A 24,725-nucleotide genomic window follows, 5' to 3' on the forward strand; every position below is an offset into this window, starting at 1 on the left:
CACATGTTGCTGCCTTTTTTTTTTTTTTTTAAATAAATACTTTTTGTGTACTGAGATCCTTATCCCCCAAGCTTCCAAAGTGGAAGACAAAAGCCTCCTAGAAAAGTCCAGTGATGGACTTCAATCCAGGTTAATTCACAAGAGTATCATTTAAAGAACAGTCTTCTCTGATTCATTCCAAGAGTTTTCCAAAGTATGAGTTCTTGATTTCTGTAGCAAAATAAGTTAATTTTGGGAGGGGGGAATTAATCATTCCAAATATACAGTTAATGTACAGCTGCGATGCTCCAGAGAAAAAATACATGAGGCACAATTTGTGATATTTGGTATCTGGAGATGATGATGTACATAATTCTGTGTGCTTCTATAACACCTTCCAGACAAAGATCTCAAAGCATATTAACCCTCCCATCCCTTGTAGGAAGGTATTATCATCCTCATTTTACAGATGGGAAGCTGAGTCTCACAGTTTAAAATTACTGAACATATAAGGTTTTTCAAATTCTGAAATGTTTCATCCTATAAAAGAATTATGTCTTAAGACCCACCAGCTGAGTTTCTCTTCCAGTGCACCAAAATAAAAAGATTTAGATATCAAGTCTAACTATTTGCTGGTGTAAGTGTGGGTACAGCTCCACTGAAGTCAGTGGTGATGTGCCCAATTACAGCTGTGCAAGTCTGAAGTTAGTGTGCATGGGGCCCATATGGCGTCCTCAGTCTATGTGAGACTGAGATCAAATACAGGTTTCAGAGGAACAGCCGTGTTAGTCTGTATTTGCAAAAAGAAAAGGAGTACTTGTGGCACCTTAGAGACTAACCAATTTATTTGAGCATGAGCTTTCGTGAGCTACAGCTCACTTCATCAGATGTATACTGTGGAAACTGCAGCAGACTTTATATACACACAGAGAATATGAAACAATACCTCCTCCCACCCCACTGTCCTGCTGGTAATAGCTTATCTAAAGTGATCAACAGGTGGGCCATTTCCAGCACAAATCCAGGTTTTCTCACCCTCCACCCCCCCCCACAAATTCACTCTCCTGCTGGTGCTAGCCCATCCAAAGTGACAACTCTTTACATAATCAAGTCGGGCTATTTCCTGCATAGATCCAGGTTTTCTCACATCCCCCCCACCCCCATACACACACAAACTCACTCTCCTGCTGGTAATAGCTCATCTAAACTGACCGCTCTCCAAGTTTAAATCCAAGTTAAACCAGAACATCTGGGTGGGGGGGGGGGGTAGGAAAAAACAAGAGGAAACAGGCTACCTTGCATAATGACTTAGCCACTCCCAGTCTCTATTTAAGCCTAAATTAATAGTATCCAATTTGCAAATGAATTCCAATTCAGCAGTTTCTCGCTGGAGTCTGGATTTGAAGTTTTTTTGTTTTAAGATAGCGACCTTCATGTCTGTGATTGCGTGACCAGAGAGATTGAAGTGTTCTCCGACTGGTTTATGAATGTTATAATTCTTGACCTCTGATTTGTGTCCATTTATTCTTTTACGTAGAGACTGTCCAGTTTGACCAATGTACATGGCAGAGGGGCATTGCTGGCACATGATGGCATATATCACATTGGTGGATGTGCAGGAGACCAAGCCTCTGATAGTGTGGCTGATGTTATTAGGCCCTGTGATGGTGTCCCCTGAATAGATATGTGGGCACAATTGGCAACGGGCTTTGTTGCAAGGATAAGTTCCTGGGTTAGTGATTCTGTTGTGTGGTATGTGGTTGTTGGTGAGTATACTCACTAACCCAGGAACTTATCCTTGCAACAAAGCCCGTTGCCAATTGTGCCCACATATCTATTCAGGGGACACCATCACAGGGCCTAATAACATCAGCCACACTATCAGAGGCTCGTTCACCTGCACATCCACCAATGTGATATATGCCATCATGTGCCAGCAATGCCCCTCTGCCATGTACATTGGTCAAACTGGACAGTCTCTACGTAAAAGAATAAATGGACACAAATCAGAGGTCAAGAATTATAACATTCATAAACCAGTCGGAGAACACTTCAATCTCTCTGGTCACGCAATCACAGACATGAAGGTCGCTATCTTAAAACAAAAAAACTTCAAATCCAGACTCCAGCGAGAAACTGCTGAATTGGAATTCATTTGCAAATTGGATACTATTAATTTAGGCTTAAATAGAGACTGGGAGTGGCTAAGTCATTATGCAAGGTAGCCTGTTTCCTCTTGTTTTTTCCTACCCCCCACCCAGATGTTCTGGTTTAACTTGGATTTAAACTTGGAGAGTGGTCAGTTTAGATGAGCTATTACCAGCAGGAGAGTGAGTTTGTGTGTGTATGGGGGTGGGGGGGATGTGAGAAAACCTGGATCTATGCAGGAAATAGCCCGACTTGATTATGTAAAGAGTTGTCACTTTGGATGGGCTAGCACCAGCAGGAGAGTGAATTTGTGGGGGGGGGTGGAGGGTGAGAAAACCTGGATTTGTGCTGGAAATGGCCCACCTGTTGATCACTTTAGATAAGCTATTACCAGCAGGACAGTGGGGTGGGAGGAGGTATTGTTTCATATTCTCTGTGTGTATATAAAGTCTGCTGCAGTTTCCACGGTATGCATCTGATGAAGTGAGCTGTAGCTCACGAAAGCTCATGCTCAAATAAATTGGTTAGTCTCTAAGGTGCCACAAGTACTCCTTTTCTTTTTGAGATCAAATAGACTTTGCATTTTGAAAAATATGTAGGAAATGACTACACCAATTGAAGTAAAACCCTCTTTGCAGACATTGGGCTAAATTCAACCTTGAAGGAAATACATTAATTACATCAAAGTTGAATTTGGCACATTTAAGTTCTTTAAATGCTCTTTTCTATCAAGATCTCAATATTTGGTGGTAATTTACCTTCAAGTAAGTGTTAAAATACAACATATTAAATAGTAAGGGTAAAAAGATGCTAAAAAAAACCCCAAACTGAGTATGGTTTAAAAACCAAATATACTGCTCTACCTACCTGCCTTCCTTTCAAAGTCTGCTTGTATGCACCAGTGTCAACCAGAAGGTTGCGGTTGTGATGTACGATGTGAGTGAGAGTGAGCTTGGTGAGCTCTTGGCTTTGAGGACCTGAAAAGGGAAAACAGAGTCTAGATGATTCCAAGTCAAATGCTGCTTTTAATCCTTGCTGTTGGATATGTGGACCTATAATTATGAAATTATTGGCTTTTCACTCATTCACTTTACGGACTCCTCCTTTTTTAAAAAATAAATAAATACATTTTTTTTCATTGTCACATGAAAACAAGCTAGAATGTAAATATATATTTTAACCTATTGGGTGGTGGTTTTCATCTCTTCAGGTAACAAGGCAGTTGTATGAGCTTCTAGTCATTGAATTGATTCACTGGTTCACCAACAACAAAAAATTTGAAAGTCAGGACACAGTAGCATTGCTGGAAGCTATTCTGGTAGGAAGTTGGTTTCTCTTTTTATTATTATTGTTGTTGTTGTTGTTTTTATTTATTATTCGTGTGTGACGTCTTTTAAAAAGTAAAGTATGATCTGCTAAAGGAACTCTAACAACAAATATACACATTTTACAGACTTTCCTCTCATGTAAAGAAGAAACCCAATTTATTACTTTCCTCCACAGGCCATCTTTATTCATTATTATTTACTTTTATGTTGGGCTTTATACTCCTGTGAATCCTTCATCTTTTTTTTTCACTTGACAATCTCTAAATAAGTCAAGTATCTTAAAAATTAGCAAGCATATTGTTAATCTTGGAAAGATCCTAGCCATCCTTTTTGTGATCAGCGTGTACAAGAAAGTACTAAAATACCATTTTGTATGGCCTGTTTGAAAGTTTTCTGCAGCTATTATTCAGGCAAAAGTTTAACTACTTTTTGCACCATACTGATCAATTAAGGTTATCACAGTGGTCAGGTGAATGGAATTTTTAACCAAAAGAACTTTCTCCCATTTCTTTGGTATTCAGCTGAAATAGGTATTAAAAAAAAATACTACCCAGAAATAGTCTGGTTAAATATCCTTTTTCCACTCGGCTCTTAAGATACGCTTCATTAATACTGTGATGTCATTGTATTAGTTCTCCAGTTGTTCATAAACTTCCAGGGGGAAAATGAGTAGACAAGACTCTGAATTTCAAATAGAAACTACAAGCAGAAAAAAAACTTAGTTATTTTCGTCCCCAAACAAACAAACAATTCCAGCTGCCTTTATATATTGTAAAGATAAAAAAAGGGGACCAACATCCCTTCCCTTTGTAGATGATCTGTGAAGTACTGTCTTAATGCAGGAAGTCAGTTTTTACTGAGCAAATGGTATTGTGTCTGGATGACTTCAGTAGGGAATTTTATTTTTAATCTAAAAGCTTACTCACATACACGAATTCCCCCCTCCCCCGTGCAAACTTTTTTTTTTTTTTGAGCCATTTATACTGTGAATTATTTTTTCTCTATGCTTATTCTTATATTTGTCCACTGGAATAATACATGATATTTAGCACTTATAGCTGAGGTTCTCAAAGCTCTTCACAAACATTAATTGAATAGATCTCACCTCCCCTATGAGACGGCTATGATAAATATTGTCCTCTTCTTATAGATGGGAAGACCGAGGCTTGGAAGTTAACTTGCCCAAAATGATACAGCAAGCCTCTGATAGCACCAAGTTTAGAACCTAGTTCTGACTGTCTAATCTAATTTTTCTAGGTTCTTATCAGATTCCTGTTACCTTAGAATCTGAGCACTTCTTAATAAATAAATAAACCTTAATATAAGACAGAGTCTAACAAATGGCATAGATTTTTTCCCTCTACCCTGGAAGATTGTTGGAGTTTTTTCCCCAGACATTTATTCTGTCCAGTTCTTCACCTTATATATTACATTATTCTCTCTCTCACATATTGCAGGTGTTGACTCCTTTCATCTGGGCACTAAAGTGAAAGTAGGCCTATAATGGGGAGGGAGAAACCTGCTTTTGTATGAAGTAGAAAACCACAGCAATGCTAGCCTTGAAGCTTCTACTTCTTGTAATGAAACAGTCTGCCCTTAATTTCAGGATGGGATAGTGGATCCTGTTGACAGCTCTTTGAGAGACTTCTGTGGTCAGTGTGTTAGAGAATTTATGAAATGGTCCATTAAGCAGACAACGCCGCAACAGCAGGAGAAAAGTCCAGTGAACACCAAGTCGCTCTTCAAGCGACTGTACAGCCTTGCTCTTCACCCTAATGCTTTGAAGAGGCTGGGAGCTGCGCTTGCTTTTAACAACATCTATAGAGAATTTAGGTGAGCTGAAAACTTGAACGGTAGCTAAGCTAGACTAAAATAAGCAATGTTAATATACTAGAGGAGAGAGACATTTTGAGAAGAGAACCCAGGTTTTTATCCACTTACACTGAGGTTGGTTGATGCTGACTATTAATATGTAAAGAAGCTCTATCAATAGACCTCTTAAGACTATATACTGTGAGGGAAATTGACTTTACCCACAGAGAGCCTAAATATTTGGGTTCTATGTGGGGTGGAGAGCAGTGAGGCTGAGGTGGCGAATTTTCGTCCCAAAGCCAGATAAAAATAAGTTAACAGTTTTTCTTTTTAAATAAAGTACCACTTTTAATGATGGCTAGGTAATTTTCTCTTTTGCTGATAATGGTCTAAAATACTCTTGCAGTCTGTGTTAAGAAGCATAGGATATTTCTTTGTTCATTTGAAATGTGTTGTTTAACTTATTTCTAAATTTCATATTTGAGTTTCATATTCACTTGCCTATTGTTACTCCTATGCATGCTTTTTAGCATATTTACTCTCTTCCTCATTTTATAGGGAAGAAAATTCTCTCGTAGAGCAATTTGTGTTTGAAGCATTGGTTGTGTATTTGGAAAGTCTGGCCTTGACCCATACAGATGAGAAGTCACTAGGTGAGTTGAAACTGATTTATTGTGAAATGGAATGAATAAACCATCCGGTCTCTCATCCTTTTAGATGGCTAATGAAACAATCTTAACTAAGCCAAGCCATGACATTGAAGTTGTAGGTAAACTACAGTGCAGTTCCCTTCTTTCCAGAGGATCAATTATTTTCCATTCTCAGGGCTCCTCATTAAATTGGGTTTCTGATTTACTGGCATTTCTGTGCCAATTTCTTAAATGTGTGGGATTTTTATATCTGTATGTAAAATAAATCAGAGTTTTACAGATGTTTTACAGCAAAACTTCAAAAAACTGAGTGATGCTTCTGACCTAAGTATCCTGGTCCCACAGTTACACAAAGTAAAAATGGAGCCCAATGGTTTTTAGAGTTTAAAGGCTATTTTGTAACAAATATGGGGTTCAAAAAATGTATTTTTCTGCATTGATGGAGAGGGCTCCACCTACTTAGCAGTACCCTCAGCCACTAGCCCTCTTATGCTCCCCCATTTGGTTCTGGGAATGGGAGTTGTGTGAAGAATTCATGACCTCTTCCCCAATATTAAATAATAACCTATATTATTATATTTACTTGCCTTTTTTCCAATAGCCCTTTGTCAACTAATAATGGTTAAAATGTAAAACCAAAACCTTGTTTACAAATCTTTCATTATTTCTTTCAAAGAAAAATATTTTGGATGTGATATTTTACTGGGAGTGGCCACGGGAGCATTCATATGGAAAAGAATGAGCTCCTTCTCTGTGTGAGTTAGTCATATATGCCAAAGAAATTATCTCTAAATGATATATACAGGGGGTAGGAAAGATGATTTTGTGGCAGAGGCCTGGGAGTTAGGATATGTAGTGACTGGGGGTTTTATAGTAGATGTAATATATCTGGACTTCAGTAAGGCTTTTGTCACTGTCCTATATGAGATACTCATGTGTAAACTAAGGAAATGTGGCCTAGATGAAATAACTGTAAGGGGGTTACACAACTGGTTGAGAGAACATACTAATAGTAGTTATCAATTGTTTGCTGTCATACTGGAAGGACCTATCAAGTGGAATCCTGTAGTGTTATGTCTTGGGTCTGGTACTATTCAACACTGTCATTAGCGACTTGGATGATGGAGTATAGAGTACGCTTTTAAAATTTATGGATGACACTTAGTTGGGAAGGGTTGCAAGCACTTTGGAGGACAGGATTGGAATTCAAACCAAACTTGACAAATGGGAGAATTGGTCTGAAATCAGTAAAATGAAATTTAATTAAAAAAAAGTACAAAGTACTAAACTTAGGGAGGAAATATAAAATATACAAATATAAAATGGGGAATAACAAGCTAGGTGGCAGTACTGCAGAAAATGATCTGGTGGTTATAGTTAAGGCTACGTTTTAGTCACAGGTATTTTTAGTAAAAGTCACGGACAGGTCACTGGCAGTAAACAAATTTTCACGGCCTGTCACCAGTCCATGACTTTTACTAAAAATACCAGTGAATAAAACTTTGGGGGGGACTGCTTGGGGGCTCCACGGGTGCTGGGGAGGGCAATCCGGCTGCTTGTGGGAGTGCAGATGGCAGCACACAGCTCGGGACCCCTGCTGGTGCTGGGGAGTTGTGGGTGGTGGCACGTGGCATAGGACTCTCGCTGGTGCTGGGTGGGCATGGGTGGCACCCCAGGACCCCCCTGGTGCTGGGAGGGGCGGGAGAGCATTTTGGCGGGGCCGGCAGGCTCCCTACCTGGCTCCGTGCCTTCCTCCCCAGCAGCAGCAGAGCTTTTTGGGTGTGGGAGGGGGTTGTGGTACGGGACGGGGTGAGGCTGGCTCTGGGCGATGGTTATCTGGGGGGCTCCCCGGAAGCCGCGACATCCTCCTCGTTCAGCTGCTAGGTGGAGGTGATGTCAGCCCCACGCTCCAGAGGCAAGCCACCACTGGGATCACCGCAGTCATCACCGGCCTGGTACCGGTCTTGGTCGAGGGAACGTTCCTGACACTGCTCACCGCCCAGTGACCGTTCAGGGCTCAGTCCATGTGGATCGCCCTTGACGCTGGCCCGACTGTCCGGATGGGTGCCGTCCAACCGGGACTCCTGGGACCGCTTGTCTTCGCGAATCGAATATTGACGGGACCATGGTGGACATTGCCAATGGTCCTCATCTCGCAGGAGATACCGCAGTCGGTCGTGGCATGATTGACGCCGGTCCCGCTTGGACTCCCATTCCAAGTCTCTGCCAAGGCACTGTAGCCCCGGGCGTCGATCACCGGCGTCTTGCTGACGCAGGTCTGCCCGTCGAGGCTGTTCACGGAGCAGCTACTACCGTCGGTGCCGCTCCTCCGTGTCGAGATCACGGTCCCGTGGCTAGCATAGATCCCTACACCACCGATACTCCCGGTCCAGAGGCAGCAGTGGATCATATGCCAGTCCGGCCTCCCCTCACAGCCACCTGTCTACAGGCCCCGCCGGTGCCTCAGCAAGCGCAATGGCACTAAGCGTCATGGCCGGCCCAGTGGTACCAGTGGGCACCGTTGCCTCCAGCGCAGCCCCTGGTGGGGGCTCACTCGGCGGCTGGGGCCTCGGAAGCACCATCAGCATCCATCTTTAGACTACCAGAAAAAAGGTCGGTGGGACCTGTGTCCTTGGTATTGTGCCGGAGTCCGACCGGGTAGTGGATCCTTTGGTGCCGGACGACACCCAAAGCACCGCACCGTCCTTGCCCTGTCTGGAGGAGCTGATTGTGGCCCTGCCCCCCTTCGTCCCGCAGGAGGACTACCGGGCCCACCAAGACCTCCTAAAAAGTGTGGCAGAGAGCCTCCACCTCCAGGCTGAGGAGATGGAAGAGCCCTCAGACTCCCTGTTCATTGTGCTGTCCCCTTCAGCACCAGGCAGGGTGGCCTTGCTGCTCCATGAAGGGGTGGCAAGAATTTCAAATTCCCTGTGGCAAACACCAGCCTCAATGGCTCCCATCTCTAAAAAGGCAGTGCGCAAGTACTTTGTAACCACGAAGGGACACGGGTATTTGTATACCCACCTGGCACCCAACTCCTTGGTGGTTGAATTGGGCAACCAGCCCCGACCCCCCAAGAACAAAGACTCTCGGAGCCCGAATACTTTCAGGAGAAAAGTTTATTTGTCATCAAGCTTTCAGCTACGACAAATGAGTAGCAAACCATCAGGATCTGGGAATCCCTCCCTAAGTTTGAAGGACTCCCTCCGGGAGTGCAATAAGGAGCTTAAGGCGTTCACGGAGGAAGGGCGGCGGCCGCAAGGGCATCCCTGCAGGCTGCTTCGGATGCAGCGGACACGGCCGCACCGTGCATGGCCTCAGTGGTGTCCATGAGAGGAGTGTCATGGCTTTTGCTATCTGGGCTCTCTAGTGAAGTGCAGTCATCAGTGCAGGATCTCCCCTTCGACTAGAAGGCTCCGTTTGCTGGGGAAACGGACACAAGGCTGCCTGGCATGAAAGACTCCCGCCTGACTCTCCAGACCTTGGGCCTCTATGTCCCTCCTCCAGCAAAACCCAAGTTCAAGCTGCAGCAGGCTCCCGCCCAGGCTGCTCTCCCGAAGTATGAGGCCGCCCACAAAAAGCAGCAGGACTATAAAAAATGCCTGCAACGACAATCCCGGCCTGCCCCCCACAGCCTGGGTCTTCTGAGGTCAAGCAGGCGGGCAAAAGTCTTTTTTGATGGGATGCTCGGGGTACCCCGCCAGTTCTCAGCAGGGACCTACCCCCAATAAAGCTCCCTTTCTCCAATTGGTTGTGTGCTTTCCTCCTGGAATGGTCACGGCTCACCTCGGACCGATGGGTCCTCAACACCATCTCCCGAGGTTACACCCTTCAATTTACCTCCTCGCCGTCCAACTGCCCTCCGCCCCCGTCCATCCTGGGGGACCCCTCTCATGAGGCTCTGCTCAAGCAGGAGGTGGGGTGGCTCCTGGACCTAGGAGCTATAGAGACGGTGCCCAAGGAGTTCCTGGGCAAGGGGTATTACTCCTGGTATTTCCTTATCCCGAAGGCCAAAAGGGGCTCAGGCTCAGGCCCATCATGGACCTGTGAGGCCTGAACCACTACATGGTGAAATTCAAGTTCCGCATAATTTCCCTGCCCTCCATCATCCCCTTCCTGGATCCTGGGGACTGGTACGCTGCCCTCAATCTACAGGAAGCGTACTTCCACATCCACATATTCAAGGGACGCAGACACTTCCTCTGTTTCGTGGTGGGACAGAGTCACTACCAAGTCACAGTCCTACTGTTTGGTCTGTCCACTGCCCCCAGGGTCTTCACAAAGTGTATGGCGGTAGTAGCGGCCTACCTCAGATGCCAGGGGGTCCAAATATTCCCATATCTGGATGACTGGCTAGTCAAAGGCACCTTCTAATCACAGGTGAGGGATCATGTGGTGCTCCTCCTGTCCACATGTACTGCCCTGGGCCTGTTGATAAACAACGGCAAGTCCATGTTAGTCACGGTACAACGCATAAGAGTTTGTTGGGGTGCTACTGGACGCAACGTTGGCCAGGGCCTCTCTCCCACCAGACAGGTTCGAGACCCTGAAAGGGCTCATCGACTCGGTCACAAGGTTCCCGGTGACGACAGCCAGGGCTTGCCTGCAATTGCTGGGTCACGTGTCTGCGTGCACATATGCGGTCCGTCACGCCAGACTCAGAATGAGGCCCCTCCAGCTCTGGCTGGCATTGCAGTTCTCCCAGGCCATGGACAGAATGGACAAAGTCCTCACCATGCCGAACTCGGTGATCACCTCCCTGCGGTGGTGGACCACCCCAAACAACATGCTCCAAGGGTTCCTGTTCAGGGGCAAGGCCCTGTTGTTGGAGCTGGTGTCTGATGCGTCGGACCTGGGTTGGGGGGCCCACGTGAAGAACTTTCAAACCCAAGACCTATGGTCTCTACAAGACCTACCCCTTCATATAAATGTCAAGGAACTCAGGGTGGTGCAACTGGCGTTTATGGCTTTCCGCTCACACCTGGAGGGTAAGGTGGTCAGGGTCCTCACGGACAACAGGGCCTCGATGTTCTATATCAACAGGCAAGACAGGGCCCAATCCGCTTCCATGAAGCTCTCAGTCTGTGGGACTTCTGTGTAGCCCACAACATCTACCTAAAAGCCTTCCACCTGCCGGGCGCCTGGAATGTGAGGGTGGATCGCTTGAGCAGGGATTTTTCCTCTCAGCACAAGTGGTCTCTACACCCAGAAGTGGCTCAACAGCTCTTCCGAAGGTGGGATACTCCCCAGATGGACTTATTTGCAACCCGGCAGAACTGACGATACCCCCGGTTCTGCTCTGAGGGGGTCTAGGGAGGGGCACTATCTCTGATGCCTTTACCTTGTCCTGGTCAGGCCAGCTTCTTTACGCCTTTCCCCCATTCCCTCTGATCAGCAGGACCCTGGAGAAAATAAAGACGGACAAAGCCAGGGTCCTCCTCGTTGCCCTGGCGTGGCCCAGGCAGCACTGGTACGGGACCCTCTCAGGGCTGGTGGTAGCTCCGCCATGGCAGTTGCCGCTCCACCCAGACCTGCTCTCTCAGGACAAGGGCTGCCTCCTCCATCTCAACCTAGTAATGCTTCGCCTCACGGCGTGACTGCTCAGTGGCTAGGTGGTGAGGAAAGGACATGCTCGGAACAGGTTCATTGCGTCCTCCTCGAAAGTAGACGGCCCTCCACTCGTCGCTCCTATGTGGCGAAGTGGTCTCGGTTTTTGAGGTGGGCGTCAGGCCAGGGTGTTTCCCCGACAACTGCCCTGATCCAGTTTATCCTTGATTACCTCCTCCACCTGAGGGCCCAGGGACTGGCCCCCTCGTCAGTCAGGGTACGCTTGGCAGCCATGTCAGCCTTTCATCCCCCGATGCAAGGGCACACAGTGTTTTCCCATGCTATGACCAGCCGGTTCCTTAAGGGTTTGGACCGTCTCTAGCCATATTCCAAGCCCCTGGTTCCAGTCGGACCTAAACCTGGTGCTGGCTCGTCTCACGGGGGCCCCGTTTGAACCACTTGCCATCTGTTCCTGGTCTCGCCTCTCGTGGAAGGTGACCTTTCTGGTAGCTATCATGTTGGCCAGGCGGGTCTCGGAGCTCAGGGTCCTAACCTCTGAACCGCCGTATACAGTTTTTCATAAGGACAAGTGTCGTAACCATACAGCTAAGGGTAACCTAGAATTCTTCCTTACCTGTAATGGGTTAAGAAGCTCAAATAACCTGGTTGGCACCTGACCAAAGGGACCAATGGGGAAAGAAGATACTTTCAAATTGGGGGGGTGAGGGAAGGCTTTGTTTGTGCTCTTTGTGTGTGTGTTCTCTGAGAAAGCAGAGAAGCATCAGGTCAGAAAACTCCTCCTAAAATCATCCTAAAATGAGTCTCAGTATTGCAAAAAGAGTAAGTAAATAAGGCAAGGCGCGTTAGATTATCTTTTGTTTTTAGCTTGTGAATTTTCCCTTTGCTAGAGGGAGGTTTATTCCTGTTTTTTGTAACTTTGAAACTAAGCCTAGAGGTAGCTCCTCTGTGAATCTTTTGTTACCCTGTAAAGTTATTTTCCATCCTGATTTTACAGAGGTGATTCTTTTACCTTTTCTTTAAATAAAATTCTTCTTTTAAGAACCTGATTGATTTTTTTTTTTCAGTGCCCTATAGACCCAAGGGGTTGGGTCTGTGCTCACTTTGTAACCAATTGGTTAGGATATTATTCTCAAGCCTTCCCAGGAAAGGGGGTGTAAGGGCTTGGGAGGATATTTTGAGGGAGATAGGGCTCCAAGTGGCCCTCCTTGAATGTTTGTTTAAATCACTTGGTGGTGGAAGCATACTGTCCAAGGACAAAAGGAATTTGTGCCTTTGGTGAAGTTTTTAACCTAAGCTAGTGGAAATAAGCTTAGGGGGTCTTTCATGCAGGTCCCCACATCTGTACCCTAGAGTTCAGAGTGGGGAGGGAACCCTGACAACAAGCTCCAGCTCCGCCAACATGCCGCGTTCCTCCTGAAGGTGGTCTCCACCTACCACATGGGTCAGGACATTTTTCTGCCAGTCCTCTGCCCCAAGCTGCATACGACTAGTGAGGAACGCCGTCTCTACACGGTCGACATGAGGTGAGCTCTGGCTTTCTACCTTGAGCGGACCAAGCCGTTCAGAAAGTCTTTGCAACTGTTCATCGTCTCAGCTGAGCGTGCGAAGGGTCAGCCGATTTCCACTCAGTAGCTTTCTAACCAGATTACTTTGTGCATCTGTTCCTGTTATGAGCTGGCGTGGGTTCCCCTGCTGCCCATTGTGAGGGCATATTCGACTCGGGCGCAAGCCTCGTCCGCTGCCTTTGTGGCCCACGTCCCCATCCAGGACATTTGTAGGGGCCGCCACGTGGTCTTCGGTGCACACGTTCACCTCGCACTATGCAATCGTCTCCCAGGCCAGGGATGATGCCGGGTTTGGCAGGGTGGTACTCCCTCCCGAGAACTTGTGAACTCCTACCCACCTCCAACAGATATAGCTTGGAATGGCCTATTGTGGAATACACATGGGCAATCACTTGAAGAAAGGACATTTGCCTTTTCTGTAACTAGCGTTCTTCGAGATGTGTTGCTCATGTCTATTCCACCCTTCTTCCCCTCTGTCAGAGTGGTCTGGCAAGAAGAAACTGAGGGGGGGAGCACAGCCCCCTTATACTGCGCCAGACAGGTGCCGCTCAAGGGGTCGTGGGGGGGGGGTGGTGCTCCCCCCTGCGGGTACTGCTAGGGGAAAAACTTCCGGCACTGGTGCACATGGCAATCATGCATACCTATTGTGGAATAGACATGAGCAACACATCTCGAAGAACACCAGTTACGGAAAAGTAATGGTCTTTTCCCAGCACATCCTGAAGTAAGCAGGTGGCATGCAGGAAACTCTGTACAAGCCCAGGACCCAGTATTAGGCTGTTTCTCCCTTTGCATCCTTGGGCTTTGGGAGGGAAGGGGGTGCGAATGTATGGGCTTGCGGGGGGCCCTGTGGTTGGGTGCTGGGAGTGTGGGTGTCTGGGCTGGTTGGGGGGAGGCACAGCTGAGGTCTGGAGGGAGAGGGTATAGGTGTCTGGCCCTGAAGCTCAGGGTATGTGTGCAGGTGGCTGGGGTCTGGGAGGGCAGGGGACAGAGAAACAGCAACTGGGTTGTTGTAGGGGTTTCTTTAACTCTCTACTCCTGGGGTAATCGTGTTTGTTGTCTGTATTGTTAAATACACAGTTGCTGACAGGTATTTTGAAATAAATTACCAGACTAATTGAAACTGATGTGATTATAATATGTTGTTTTGACAAAATAAAATATAAAGAATTTTGCAGAATTTTAAAATATTGTGCACGGAATTTTTAGGTGCAGAATTCCTCCTGAGGATAATGTTTAATCTAGAAAAGAGAAGAGTGGGGGGCATAAGTCTTCACATATGTATACTTCTTGTCCTACTTATTACAAATGTGATCAGCTTAGTTTGCAGCAAGGGAGATTTAAGTTGGATATTAGGGGAGGCTTTCAAACTGTGAGGATAGTTGAGCACTGGAGCAGGTTACCTTGGGAGGTTGTGGAATCTCCATCCTTCGAGGTTTTTAAAAACAGATTAGATAAACAGCTGCAGGAATGGCCTATGTATACTTAATCCTGTGATTGTGTGCATGTGGACTAGATGACCTCTTGAGATCACTTCCAGTCCTACGTTTCTATGATTTCTATGACTCCCAGCTGTTTCACAGGCTTGCTCGGTGACCTTGAGCAAATTATCATAGAAATGCAAAGCCCGATTATTATTAGGCATGATCCTGCATGTAATCCTCATGGAAATCCCATAATAGAAATACACATTTCTACAGCCTGGAGTCTCCCACAATTCTGTTATGTCTGGGCTGCTTTCATTCACTCTGCAGTTTCTATAGGTGGTTTGAACTCTCAGCACTGCTCATGCTGGCCACGTCCCTTTCTCCTGCTTGTGGCCAGATCTTCTGCCTCTGCATCAGCAGTCAAGTGGTGGTTCATTTTACTCCGTCCTTTCAGTTTATTAGTTATTCAGCCATTTTGGGCAGTGACTGGCAGTTTTCTCTTCTTCCAAGCCTCCTCTCTTCCTTTTTGGTTCAGGGTCTGAGCAGCGTGATAGTCACAGCCACCTGAAGCTCCACTGGAGTGTCTCCAGGCTGAGCTCCTCTGCCCCATTTTAGCCAGAGCAACCGTGTGAGCGCTGGTCTAAGTCCAGAAGGATCCAGTGTAAGGCAGCTTTCCCAGGCTCAGCTGAAGGTGAATATTCCAATTATCACAAGATCTCTCTTCTTTGGAGAAAAGTTATGTAAGATGGCAGCAGAAAATGCTGTAAAATCTAAGTAATCCCTTCTCCTTCCACTGGGTGCTCTCAGAAGGGATACAAACCTGCTTTCAGGCCGAGACACTCTTTTTGTTCCTGCTCTTCTCAGAAATATCAGAGGAAGGTGTGATGGGTGTCGGGGGCAGTCCAGACTAGTGAGTGGTTGCTCTATAATTCTGGATTGCCTCATATTGCTTTCCTGCTGTAGCTCCCAGCCTGGGATGCTCACAACAAGCATACCAGCATGCAGGTCACAACCTGAATGTCTGTGTACTAGACAGCCCTGGTTCAGCAGCTCTGACCCCAGCAGACTGTCTACAGCCCCACTGTGGTTTCCAGCAAACTGGGTTACAACCAGCAAGGTGACCAACATACTCCCAGTCCCTGATTTTCCCAAAACTATGTGCTCTGTGATGCCCAGCCCCCCTCCTGGTCACTTCAGAGAAATGTTCGGGTCTGTTCCTCTAAAGACTCAAAAGCACATCATAGCTTATTAGCTTAACTGACATGAGTACAATCTTCCTTTTAAACACAGCATTGAATTGGTTTATAGTAAAAATAAGACACATTTATTCACAATAGGACATAAGTTAAGTGATGCTAGGTAAAAGGAATAAAGTTAGAATGGGTTACAAGAAAATAAACGTGAAAACGTGCACTTAAAGGTCTGAAATGTAGTGTAATAAAGTACCTTCATTGCCTAAGGAGGTTTTTCCCCTATATTCAGTTTCCAGAGACTACTATGAGAGTGCAAAAGGCCAGCTGTAGCTCAGTGTCTTCAGCTACCTGTCGTCTTGATCTCATGCACAGGGATCACTCCAAGGGCAAGGTCATACATCCAAATACTCCAGGTCTTCCTCATGAAAGTGTGAGACTACTCCCTGGGGTGCATGATAGATCAGATGCTCTGTTTCCTAACATAGTGGACAGCCTCAGGGAGTGTCTGCAAAGGCCCTCCCCCATGTGCCTTCCATACCCTCTGATTCTTGCAACGAATATCAATCTGAAGGGTTGGGAAACACATTTGGGACCCAAAACCACACAAGGAATCTGGAGCCCAGGGGAAAGTGACCACTGCATCAGTCTCCTGGAGCTCAGACTGGTCAAACTCGCCCTACAAAGGTTCCAGAGCCCCCTAGAGGGGATTCACTTTCTGATTCAATCAGAGAACACTACCACAGTCACATACAGAAACAACCTGGGAGGGACAAGAAGCCCAGTGCTACACACACAAGTGATGGTAGTAATGAGACGAGCAGAATGCTTTCTCCCTTCCTAAAAGCAATCCATGTGAAGGAGAGATGAACTAGAAGGCAGGCTGGCTCAGTAGACAAAAAGTCAACAACTTAAATTAGTGCCCTCCTGAAAAACTGTGGCACACCTTAGACGTCAGAAGAGCACTGAAGATTTGCCTCAAGTGTACAGAAGCCACCCGAAGTGACCAAGGACTCTGAGTTTCCAAGCTATATATTGCCAGATGGATCAGACTGTGCATTGTTGAAGCCTACAAGTCATCTGGCATCCCTGTTCTGGAAGGAATTGAGGCACGCTTCACGAGATCAGGACATCCTTGTGGTCCAGATGGGCAAGGGCTTCCACTTCAGAGATATGGAGTGCAGCTATCTGGTCTTTTGGCCAACACCTGATCAGACACTATATAAAGTGGACTTCCTTTTGTCTGCAGAAGCTGCTTCCTGGATGAAAGTGCAGCAGGTGGTGGCCCAGTAATAGTATTGCCTATTGGGCAACTGTCAATAAGGGGGATTCCCTTCCTACCTCATTCTGTTTATCTTTTTCCTCCCTACTTCTGCTCACTGCTCCAGATGTAACAGAATTGTGGGAAAAGCTGGGCTGCAGAATGGAAAATTTCTTATACAGTAATTTTGTTTCTGCTAGCAGCATCTCCCACAGTTCTACCCACCCTGGATGGCTTCACTGTTGAGGGTAAGCTTTTCATCTAGATCATCAGCACGTAGGCTGTTTGTCTGCTATAAATAGTTATCGAGTTGGCATTGAGGTTACTGTTGTTAATTTGCTTTCCATGAATTTTCTGCAGCTTTGAAATGACTTATCTGGCAGCAAGTGGGAGAAGGGAGCATGTCCAGCCTGAGATGTGCTGTAACTTTAAACCATCTCCAGAAACTCCAGAGTGGAGGGGAGCATGCCAGACATAATAGAATTTTGAGAGACTCAGCTAGCAGAAAGGAAATTATTGGGTCAGGAATTTTCCATTCTTTAACTGGGCCCAACTATTGGCATTTATTCATAGATGAGCACTTCCCTTTTCTTTGATAACAGGTACAGTTCAACAATGTTGTGATGCCATTGATCATCTAAAGCGCATAATTAAGCACAAAGCATCTTCTCTAAATAAGGCAGAAAAACGGCGGATACCAAGGTTAGTTGTTTGAGATTTTGCCTTTCCAAATACTATATCTTAGTTCGTTACATATGGCTCTTGTAAAAATTTAGGGTGGTGGGTCTGGACTTCCATTAATGCGTAACTGCATCCCCTTGTGTGTGAAAACTTTCTCCTGAAATGCCCCTTGGCTCAGGTTGGCCACCCCTGAGGTAATGGAAAGAGCATCCATAATTCTTCATTGGATATTTATCTTTGCAAATAGAGCAGTATGGCTTCATTAACATGATGCTGTTGTGGCTTTTCCTTGAAACAAAGAAAAGTCTTTGGCAAATATCAGTAAAGATTGTTGATTTGTATTCCTTATTTTTGTGCAGAGGATTTCCAAATGCTAAGTCAGTGTGTCTGTTGGACCTTGTCATGTGGCTCTTGGTGCAATGTGGGCGACCCCAGACAGAGTGCCGGCATAAATCCATGGAGCTCTTCTATGAGTTTGTTCCTTTATTACCAGGTACCATGGTCACATATACCTCTAGTCTCCTGCTTCACATAATTGTGCATTTCTGCTCTCATTTTCTGTGCAAGTAGCTGCAAGTATTTCATTCAGTATAAAAACAGCATTTTTTTTTTTTACCATGCAAACTTCCTCCAGCCAGTGTGCCTCAACTCTGACCTGGAGTGACCACCTTTAGGTGCAGGAAAACTATTGTAGCTAGCTGTGAGGGGATCCTCAGCTAATGCAGAGCAAGAGGAGTGGTTCCTAATCCACCCTCTTCCTTGCAGTTGACATATGCAGCGTGGCCAAGGGAATCTGACCGCTGTATTGGCTGTCTCCTCTTCCAGAAAATAAGAGCAACTAATGGAATAGGTTTTTGAGTGTTGATCCGTGTCCATAATATCTTGCAGAATGCCAGCTGTGTATTTACCTAAAGAACATTGATTTCTGTATGCTTCTTTATCAGGAAACCAGTCCCCATCTTTGTGGCTAGGTGATATTCTAAAAAAACAAGGAATCTCTTTCCTCATCAACAAATTTGAAGGGGGAGGTAATGATTGTGACAATCTCTCTGGAATCCTTTCTCAGCCAACACTGTGTGACGTGCAGGAGCCCTTTAGTTTGCGAGCAGTTGTGCAATGGATGGATATGTTTTTAGCGGCTCTGGACTGCTACAATACATTCATTGAGCAGGGAATGATCAAACCATACGAAATACTAGGTAGGTAAATCCTGGCAGCAGCTGGGTCAGTATTATCCATGTTATAAACTCACTCTGAGGGGTTCCTAGCTTGGGCTTAACACTTGTTTCAAGAATAGATTTGATTTACAGGTTCACAATCAGTTTCAGCAACAATTGCCTTGCCACGTGGATTTTTTTTGTAATAGTGGGCTGGTATAATACCTTATTTACTTTGTGTTTTATAGAAATGTTTCATTGCAATTATAAAAACACTAATTTAAATTTCTTTTCCTCATGGATTTATTTTCCCCTCACGTTGTTTAATTGTGTCCCAACTTCAAAGGCCCTGCAGTGCAGCAACCCTACCTCCAATGAGAAGATCTGTGCATGATTCCTTCTAAAGTCCGTCACCACTCTCCTTCACTTACTTAAAGACGATTACCAATTATCAAAGTGAGGCGCCTCCTTCACTCTCCACTGCCAGCCCAGTCATTTGAGTTTGTTGCTTTTCTCATGCTTCAGCCCCACCGAACCAAGGGAGCTCAGTACTTGTATTCTGATGACATGAATACCAATACCTTGTGTAGCCGTTAGGCCATTGGGTCTGCATCCAATAAAAGTTTTTTTAAATTTATTCATACATTTCTGAACAGCATGTTTCCATAGTAGTAAAATGCAATGGTGGAATTAGATAACCATTTGTAAAATACTGGTCTGTGTGTGTGTCAGGGCAAGATACCTAGCTTCATTAAAGTGTACAATAAGATTCTTACTAAATGCAGATATTAGAGGGCCAGATTTTCAAAGATGTGGACTTAGATTTGACATGTATGCAGATACCTAGTACACACATCCATTAAGAATGTATAGTTGTCTGAAAACCTATCCCTCATGTCCAAAACTTAATACTAACAATGTAATTGAAATATGGTTTGAAGAAAAAAATCTCGTTCTTTCACTGGTGGGGAAAGATTTTGACTTTTCTCCCCCCCCCCATATTTTCATTGTCATTGCATTATGTTAGTCTTTCTCTTTGTGCTGAGCATAAAATGTATTTTCAGATTTATGGGGTCACTATATATTTAGATTTGGTGTAATTCTTTCTAGGTACAAAGATGAGGTCTTCATTCCTGAGAGCTGTGGAGTTCTTCCTTGAAACTATTGTCTTGCATGATATATCTGCAGCAGAGCGGTGCTTTGACATTGGGTCAAAAGGCACTATGTTCAGCCCACAAGAAAGAGAAGAGTATAATTACAGCAAATGCACGATCGTAGTCCGAATCATGGCGTTTGTCAGCATGATCCTGGAGACCTGCCAACAGGATTTCTGGAAGGTAGGTGTTGAACCTATTGATCTGTAGAAGGTGACCTCTGCAGTTGTTGCAGTTGTTATTTAAAGTTATGCATTGTTGATTTGAGGGAGGGTGGGGGACTCATGACTAGCTAGGAGAAGTGGATCATCCTTTGCAATACCTTGGGCCATTAATCCTAGCTGGTTATTAAGCCCCAGGAAGTGTCCTGCTCTTTGGACATTACTGCTTCAGTAAGGTGAAGGAAACCCTCACTTCATGGATTATTTTGCAATGAGTGATGCAGTTCTAATTAGGAGAAATTAATACCATGTATATTTGCCAGTCAGGTTGCTTGAATCGCCATCAGCATGAGTATCTTATGTTCTTGAATCTGGGAATTTTTCTAAGTGATCATAGTACAGATACTGTGAGAGAGACAATGGCTATAGAAATGACTGTGCTCTGCATTTTTCCTGTTAAATTCCTTTTTGAAGAATGAACATGCAAGTCTCTTTCTGTATTTAACGTAATATAAATGGAAGTTTTAATATCTACAGTTCCTTATGAATTTTAAAAAGGGCACTGCTAAGTCAATTTCCGGGTGCATACAGGTGCATAACTGGCAGTTGCATAATTTGTTCAGATGCATAACTAGCAGTCTTCATGTGTGTAGAAGTCTGTAGTATTGGCACATTATTTGAACACTAAAATGAGCACATGTATGTGGAAATAAGGTGTGATATTGTGCACCCTCATCTTTAAAAATGGCCACTTAACTTCTGTAAATCAGAGTAATTAACAATATATTGAAAATGAGCCATTTTGGAGAGAAAGAGATTAAGATTAACAATTGAATAGCCATATTCTGCTTATTTCAGGCACAGGAAAAATTATGGAAAGCAGAATAGGTCATCGAATAGGATTAAGAATAAAATGTCTTCAGCTTCATTTTAATCTTTTATTCGTTCCAGTTACTTGAGAAGGAATTGCTTAATGCAAATCTGATAGAACTTCTTGTGAGAATAGTGTGTGATCCAGCAAACATAGGCTTTAATACAGCTGATGTACAAGTCATGAAAAATCTCCCAGATGTTTCTGTGAGGCTCATAAAAGCTTTGATGAAATCTCCCTATAAAGAATCCTTGGAGCTAAGTATAAAGAAAAGAATAACATCACAAAGGTAAGAGCTCTCTGATAGCCATAAATGGCTAATTTAAAATAAAAACGAATGCAGTACATAGTGAGAGATGCAAAGTGAATGAAGCTTCCATTGCACAGTTATAGGATGGTGTATTTTTCTCATGTTATATTGATACACCCACAGGCAATCTATGTTTTTATTTATTTTTCCTTTCCTTTGTCAGCATCGAGGAGCTTTGCTCTGTTGAGCTGTATAATCCAGATGCTCGTTTTGATCATATTAGACTTAGTTCCATCTTGTCTGCATGCAGGCAGCTCCATAAGGCTGGCCTGCTTCATTCCACACTTCAATCACAGGTAAACATTGATTCAGAAAATAACAGTTAAGATTTTTCATATTCAAGAGCTTTTCTAATGTGAAAGGCCATGAAGTCATGGGGAGTTGCTTGTGAAGTAACCAATGGCAGAATAGGCCTTAGCTAATTCTCATAATTTCCTAGTGAAGTAGGTCAATAAATAATATCCTTTTATAGATGAGAATACTCTGGCAGAGAGATTAAGTAACTTGTCCAAGGTAACACTGGAGAGTTGGTGTTGAAACTAGGATCTGAACTCTCGAATTGCTGGTGCTCAGACTCTACCACCCCTAAATAAATGATTTACATTACACTCAATAAATACCAAACACTGGGGCATGAAAACAATAGAAGAGAGCCGTGAAAAATCCCTTTATCTATGGTTCCGTACAATTGGGTGGTAAATTTGGTAGTGTAGCTAAAAATCTGGCCACATGTGTGTACCTTAATGTTCAAAATGGAGGTTATTTCAAGAAAATATCTGCACTTCAAATGGAGTGGTAGACATTTAATTCCAAAGAGAAGATTAGATTGCAGACAGTAATGGTGGGGAAAAAAGAAGGGGAAGATGTGCTTAATTTTTGACAAAAGTAAAAAAACTTGATTTATCGTTAAAAGAAGTCCAGGGGAAAGAGTGATTTTTGTGGTTTTGACTATGCAAACAAACTTTTTACATTTTGAAAACTAGCATGTAAACTTACAAAATGTCAGATAAGAATATATCATTGGTTATGATTCAGTTGTGAAGTAGTCGGTAGAAGAAGGAAAAGATTTAAAATGCTATCAGAACGAGACAGAAAAGCATCAGCCCCTCTGATGGAGCAGTGTTCAGAAGAGAAATATACAATATATTACAATATATTAATATTCTGAGAAGAATATTAAGACAAATGGGAAAAGGTGTCAGAGAAGCACGTATAAGTGTGGTATAGGGGATACGTTATTTGGATGTATTGTTATTAAAATAAAGATTTTGGACATAGTTGCAAATAAAAATTGGTTTCCTTTATTCATGAGTGTTGGCAGGCCTGGCCTTTAAAGAGCAAATCCTTTGTCCAAAAAAATAATCAGTATAGGTCATCCTATTAGTACTACATATGTTGTTTTGCAAGAGACCAGAGTTCAAATTGTGAAGAGGTGGGTTATTCAGCTTCTGGAATAGAAGGAGAGCCTCTTTCCTTCCAGTAGGATGCTCCATTGGCTGAACAGATGCAGCCTGAGGGGCCTTGTTTAGACTTTTGAGTCACAGGAAAGTAGGATAGAGGGAAGTTGTACAGATCAAACTTAAACCTTTATGGAACCTCCTAGGTATTCCTTGGGCTTCCTGATACCAAGGTTCTGGAATTCATGTCTCAGCCAGTCTCTGTCACTATAGGTAAAGGAAAAAAGAAGGAAGATAGGTAGCAGCCATTCAGGATTGACAAAGACTCTGCTATTTGGTGAAGGATGCCACATTTATCATGTAACAATGTAAATGTTAAATTTTATGGAATTTTTGCCGTTAATTTCTCCAAGACCAAGATTTCACCCTATATGTTCAGATAAAAACCTGCAATAGTAGGACAGCATGTTGACTGGTGTCAGTGGTACCCACGGATTATATGGTGCCTCCTTCAGGGCATCTACATTCTCATAAGATTTTCTGAATGTCCATACTAGTATTGCTCATCAACTGTTCAGAATCCCTTAAAGTCCCTCAAAATCCCTTAAAGGAAGAGGTTCAGCATCCCTTGAAGTCTTGAGTCCAAATTTTGGGTTAGTGAGTAATGATCCCCAAATGGGTATCAGCTCATTCTGAAACCAAATGTTTATTCAAGTGTGGTTTCCAGGAGCATGAATAGGACTGTCTAGGTGCAGGGACAATTGTCAGGTCAACAAGCTTGAAAAAACAGAGATTTTTTCCCAGAACCCCTGTGGTGCTCCTGTCACAGAACAGTTTTACGGAGGTTTAATTTATTTATTTTTGGCAGCTAGGCAGAGCAATTTAATGTTTAAATTGTATTTTTCTCCTGCATTTATGCAGACTTACAGTAGAAGTTGTCCCTCTCCACCCCCCTCTCCACATCCTCTAGGGTTCGGGGCTCCATTTCACAGTTGGCTCTAAGCTTCTTTCAGTTGTTTATAAAAGCATTGCACCAGGAGATGAGAGGAAATCTCTTCCATCATTGGACATCAGCAGCAAGCGACTGGCTGATGGACTCTTGCAGCTGGCCTTTGCTTTTGGTAGCCAGGTAGGAGGATCACCTCTTCTGATGTACTGTCTCCAAGTCCATTTCTGTAGTTCTGGGTTCTGGCATGTTTCCTGTTCTGGTAGTTAATCTTATCTGTGCTGTCTTCAGCAACATTGTAGAAGAAACTGGTCCATTTCTCTGTAACATGTATTTTTTGGGACAGAAAATTATGTATGTATGCAGCATGCTGTATTTATAAAGTTACCTCAACACTTCGAATCCAGAAGCCAGAGTTTGGCCATTGTTGAGTGCTAGCGTCAAAGGCAAATCATGGATTCTTTAGTTGGGGAAATATTCTGATAATGTTCTGGGGGGGGAGAGGGTTTGTGCTTTTTTCCTTAAGTTTTAATATTTGTTTTTGTGTTATAAGTATACGTACAACTATTTGAGAAGGTAGCTTTAAAAGAGCTTCTCTTGATTTTGTAGAAGGCTAGTGACACTTAGTGATTTCAGTACCTCTGGACTGACCTCTCTTCTTGTGCCAATTCCCACAGTGTGAGGAGCTGGTAAGTCTCCTGTTGAACACAATGATCCTGTCTGTGCCACTATCAGGAACATCACAGAGGAGTCTGATCAGCTTCTCCCATGGAGAATATTTCTACAGTTTGTTCTCAGAAACCATTAATCGAGAACTGCTGAAAGACCTGGATGTGGCCATACTTCAACTTATGAAATCATCTGTGGACAGCCCCAAAATGGTACTGGACCTTTTTTTCAAAAGGACACAGTCAGTTGAAAATGTCATACCCTCTCTAGTTACAAGAAACATCTACAATAACTGTAAATGAAAGATTGGGGGGGGGGGGTTGTTAAATGTTCTTTTTTCAGTGTTTCACTTTGTTGTGGAGGTTTGTTTGTTTTTTTGGGTTGTGTTGATACTCATTGGTTCTGCATACCTCATGCACCATAGCAAGATGGCATAATTCCCATGCACTGC

General features: G+C 44.1%; 1 protein-coding gene across 3 annotated transcripts in view; it reads left to right on the top strand.

Moving 5' to 3' along the window:
* The window catches only part of PRKDC (protein kinase, DNA-activated, catalytic subunit), a 162,302-nt gene that overhangs the window by 39,528 nt on the left and 98,049 nt on the right, over positions 1–24,725 (top strand). For all 3 annotated transcript variants that reach the window (XM_048840604.2, XM_048840606.2, XM_048840605.2), the window contains exons 26-36: positions 3,338–3,445; positions 5,062–5,288; positions 5,826–5,920; positions 17,531–17,630; positions 17,969–18,102; positions 18,554–18,808; positions 19,877–20,103; positions 21,033–21,241; positions 21,426–21,558; positions 23,630–23,788; positions 24,283–24,486. In XM_048840604.2, the coding sequence (XP_048696561.2) occupies positions 3,338–3,445; positions 5,062–5,288; positions 5,826–5,920; positions 17,531–17,630; positions 17,969–18,102; positions 18,554–18,808; positions 19,877–20,103; positions 21,033–21,241; positions 21,426–21,558; positions 23,630–23,788; positions 24,283–24,486 (1,851 nt within the window). The remainder of the gene's footprint in view (positions 1–3,337; positions 3,446–5,061; positions 5,289–5,825; positions 5,921–17,530; positions 17,631–17,968; positions 18,103–18,553; positions 18,809–19,876; positions 20,104–21,032; positions 21,242–21,425; positions 21,559–23,629; positions 23,789–24,282; positions 24,487–24,725) is intronic.

This window comes from Caretta caretta, chromosome 2 (genome assembly GCF_965140235.1).
Source record: "Caretta caretta isolate rCarCar2 chromosome 2, rCarCar1.hap1, whole genome shotgun sequence".
NCBI classification, from domain to species: domain Eukaryota; kingdom Metazoa; phylum Chordata; order Testudines; family Cheloniidae; genus Caretta; species Caretta caretta.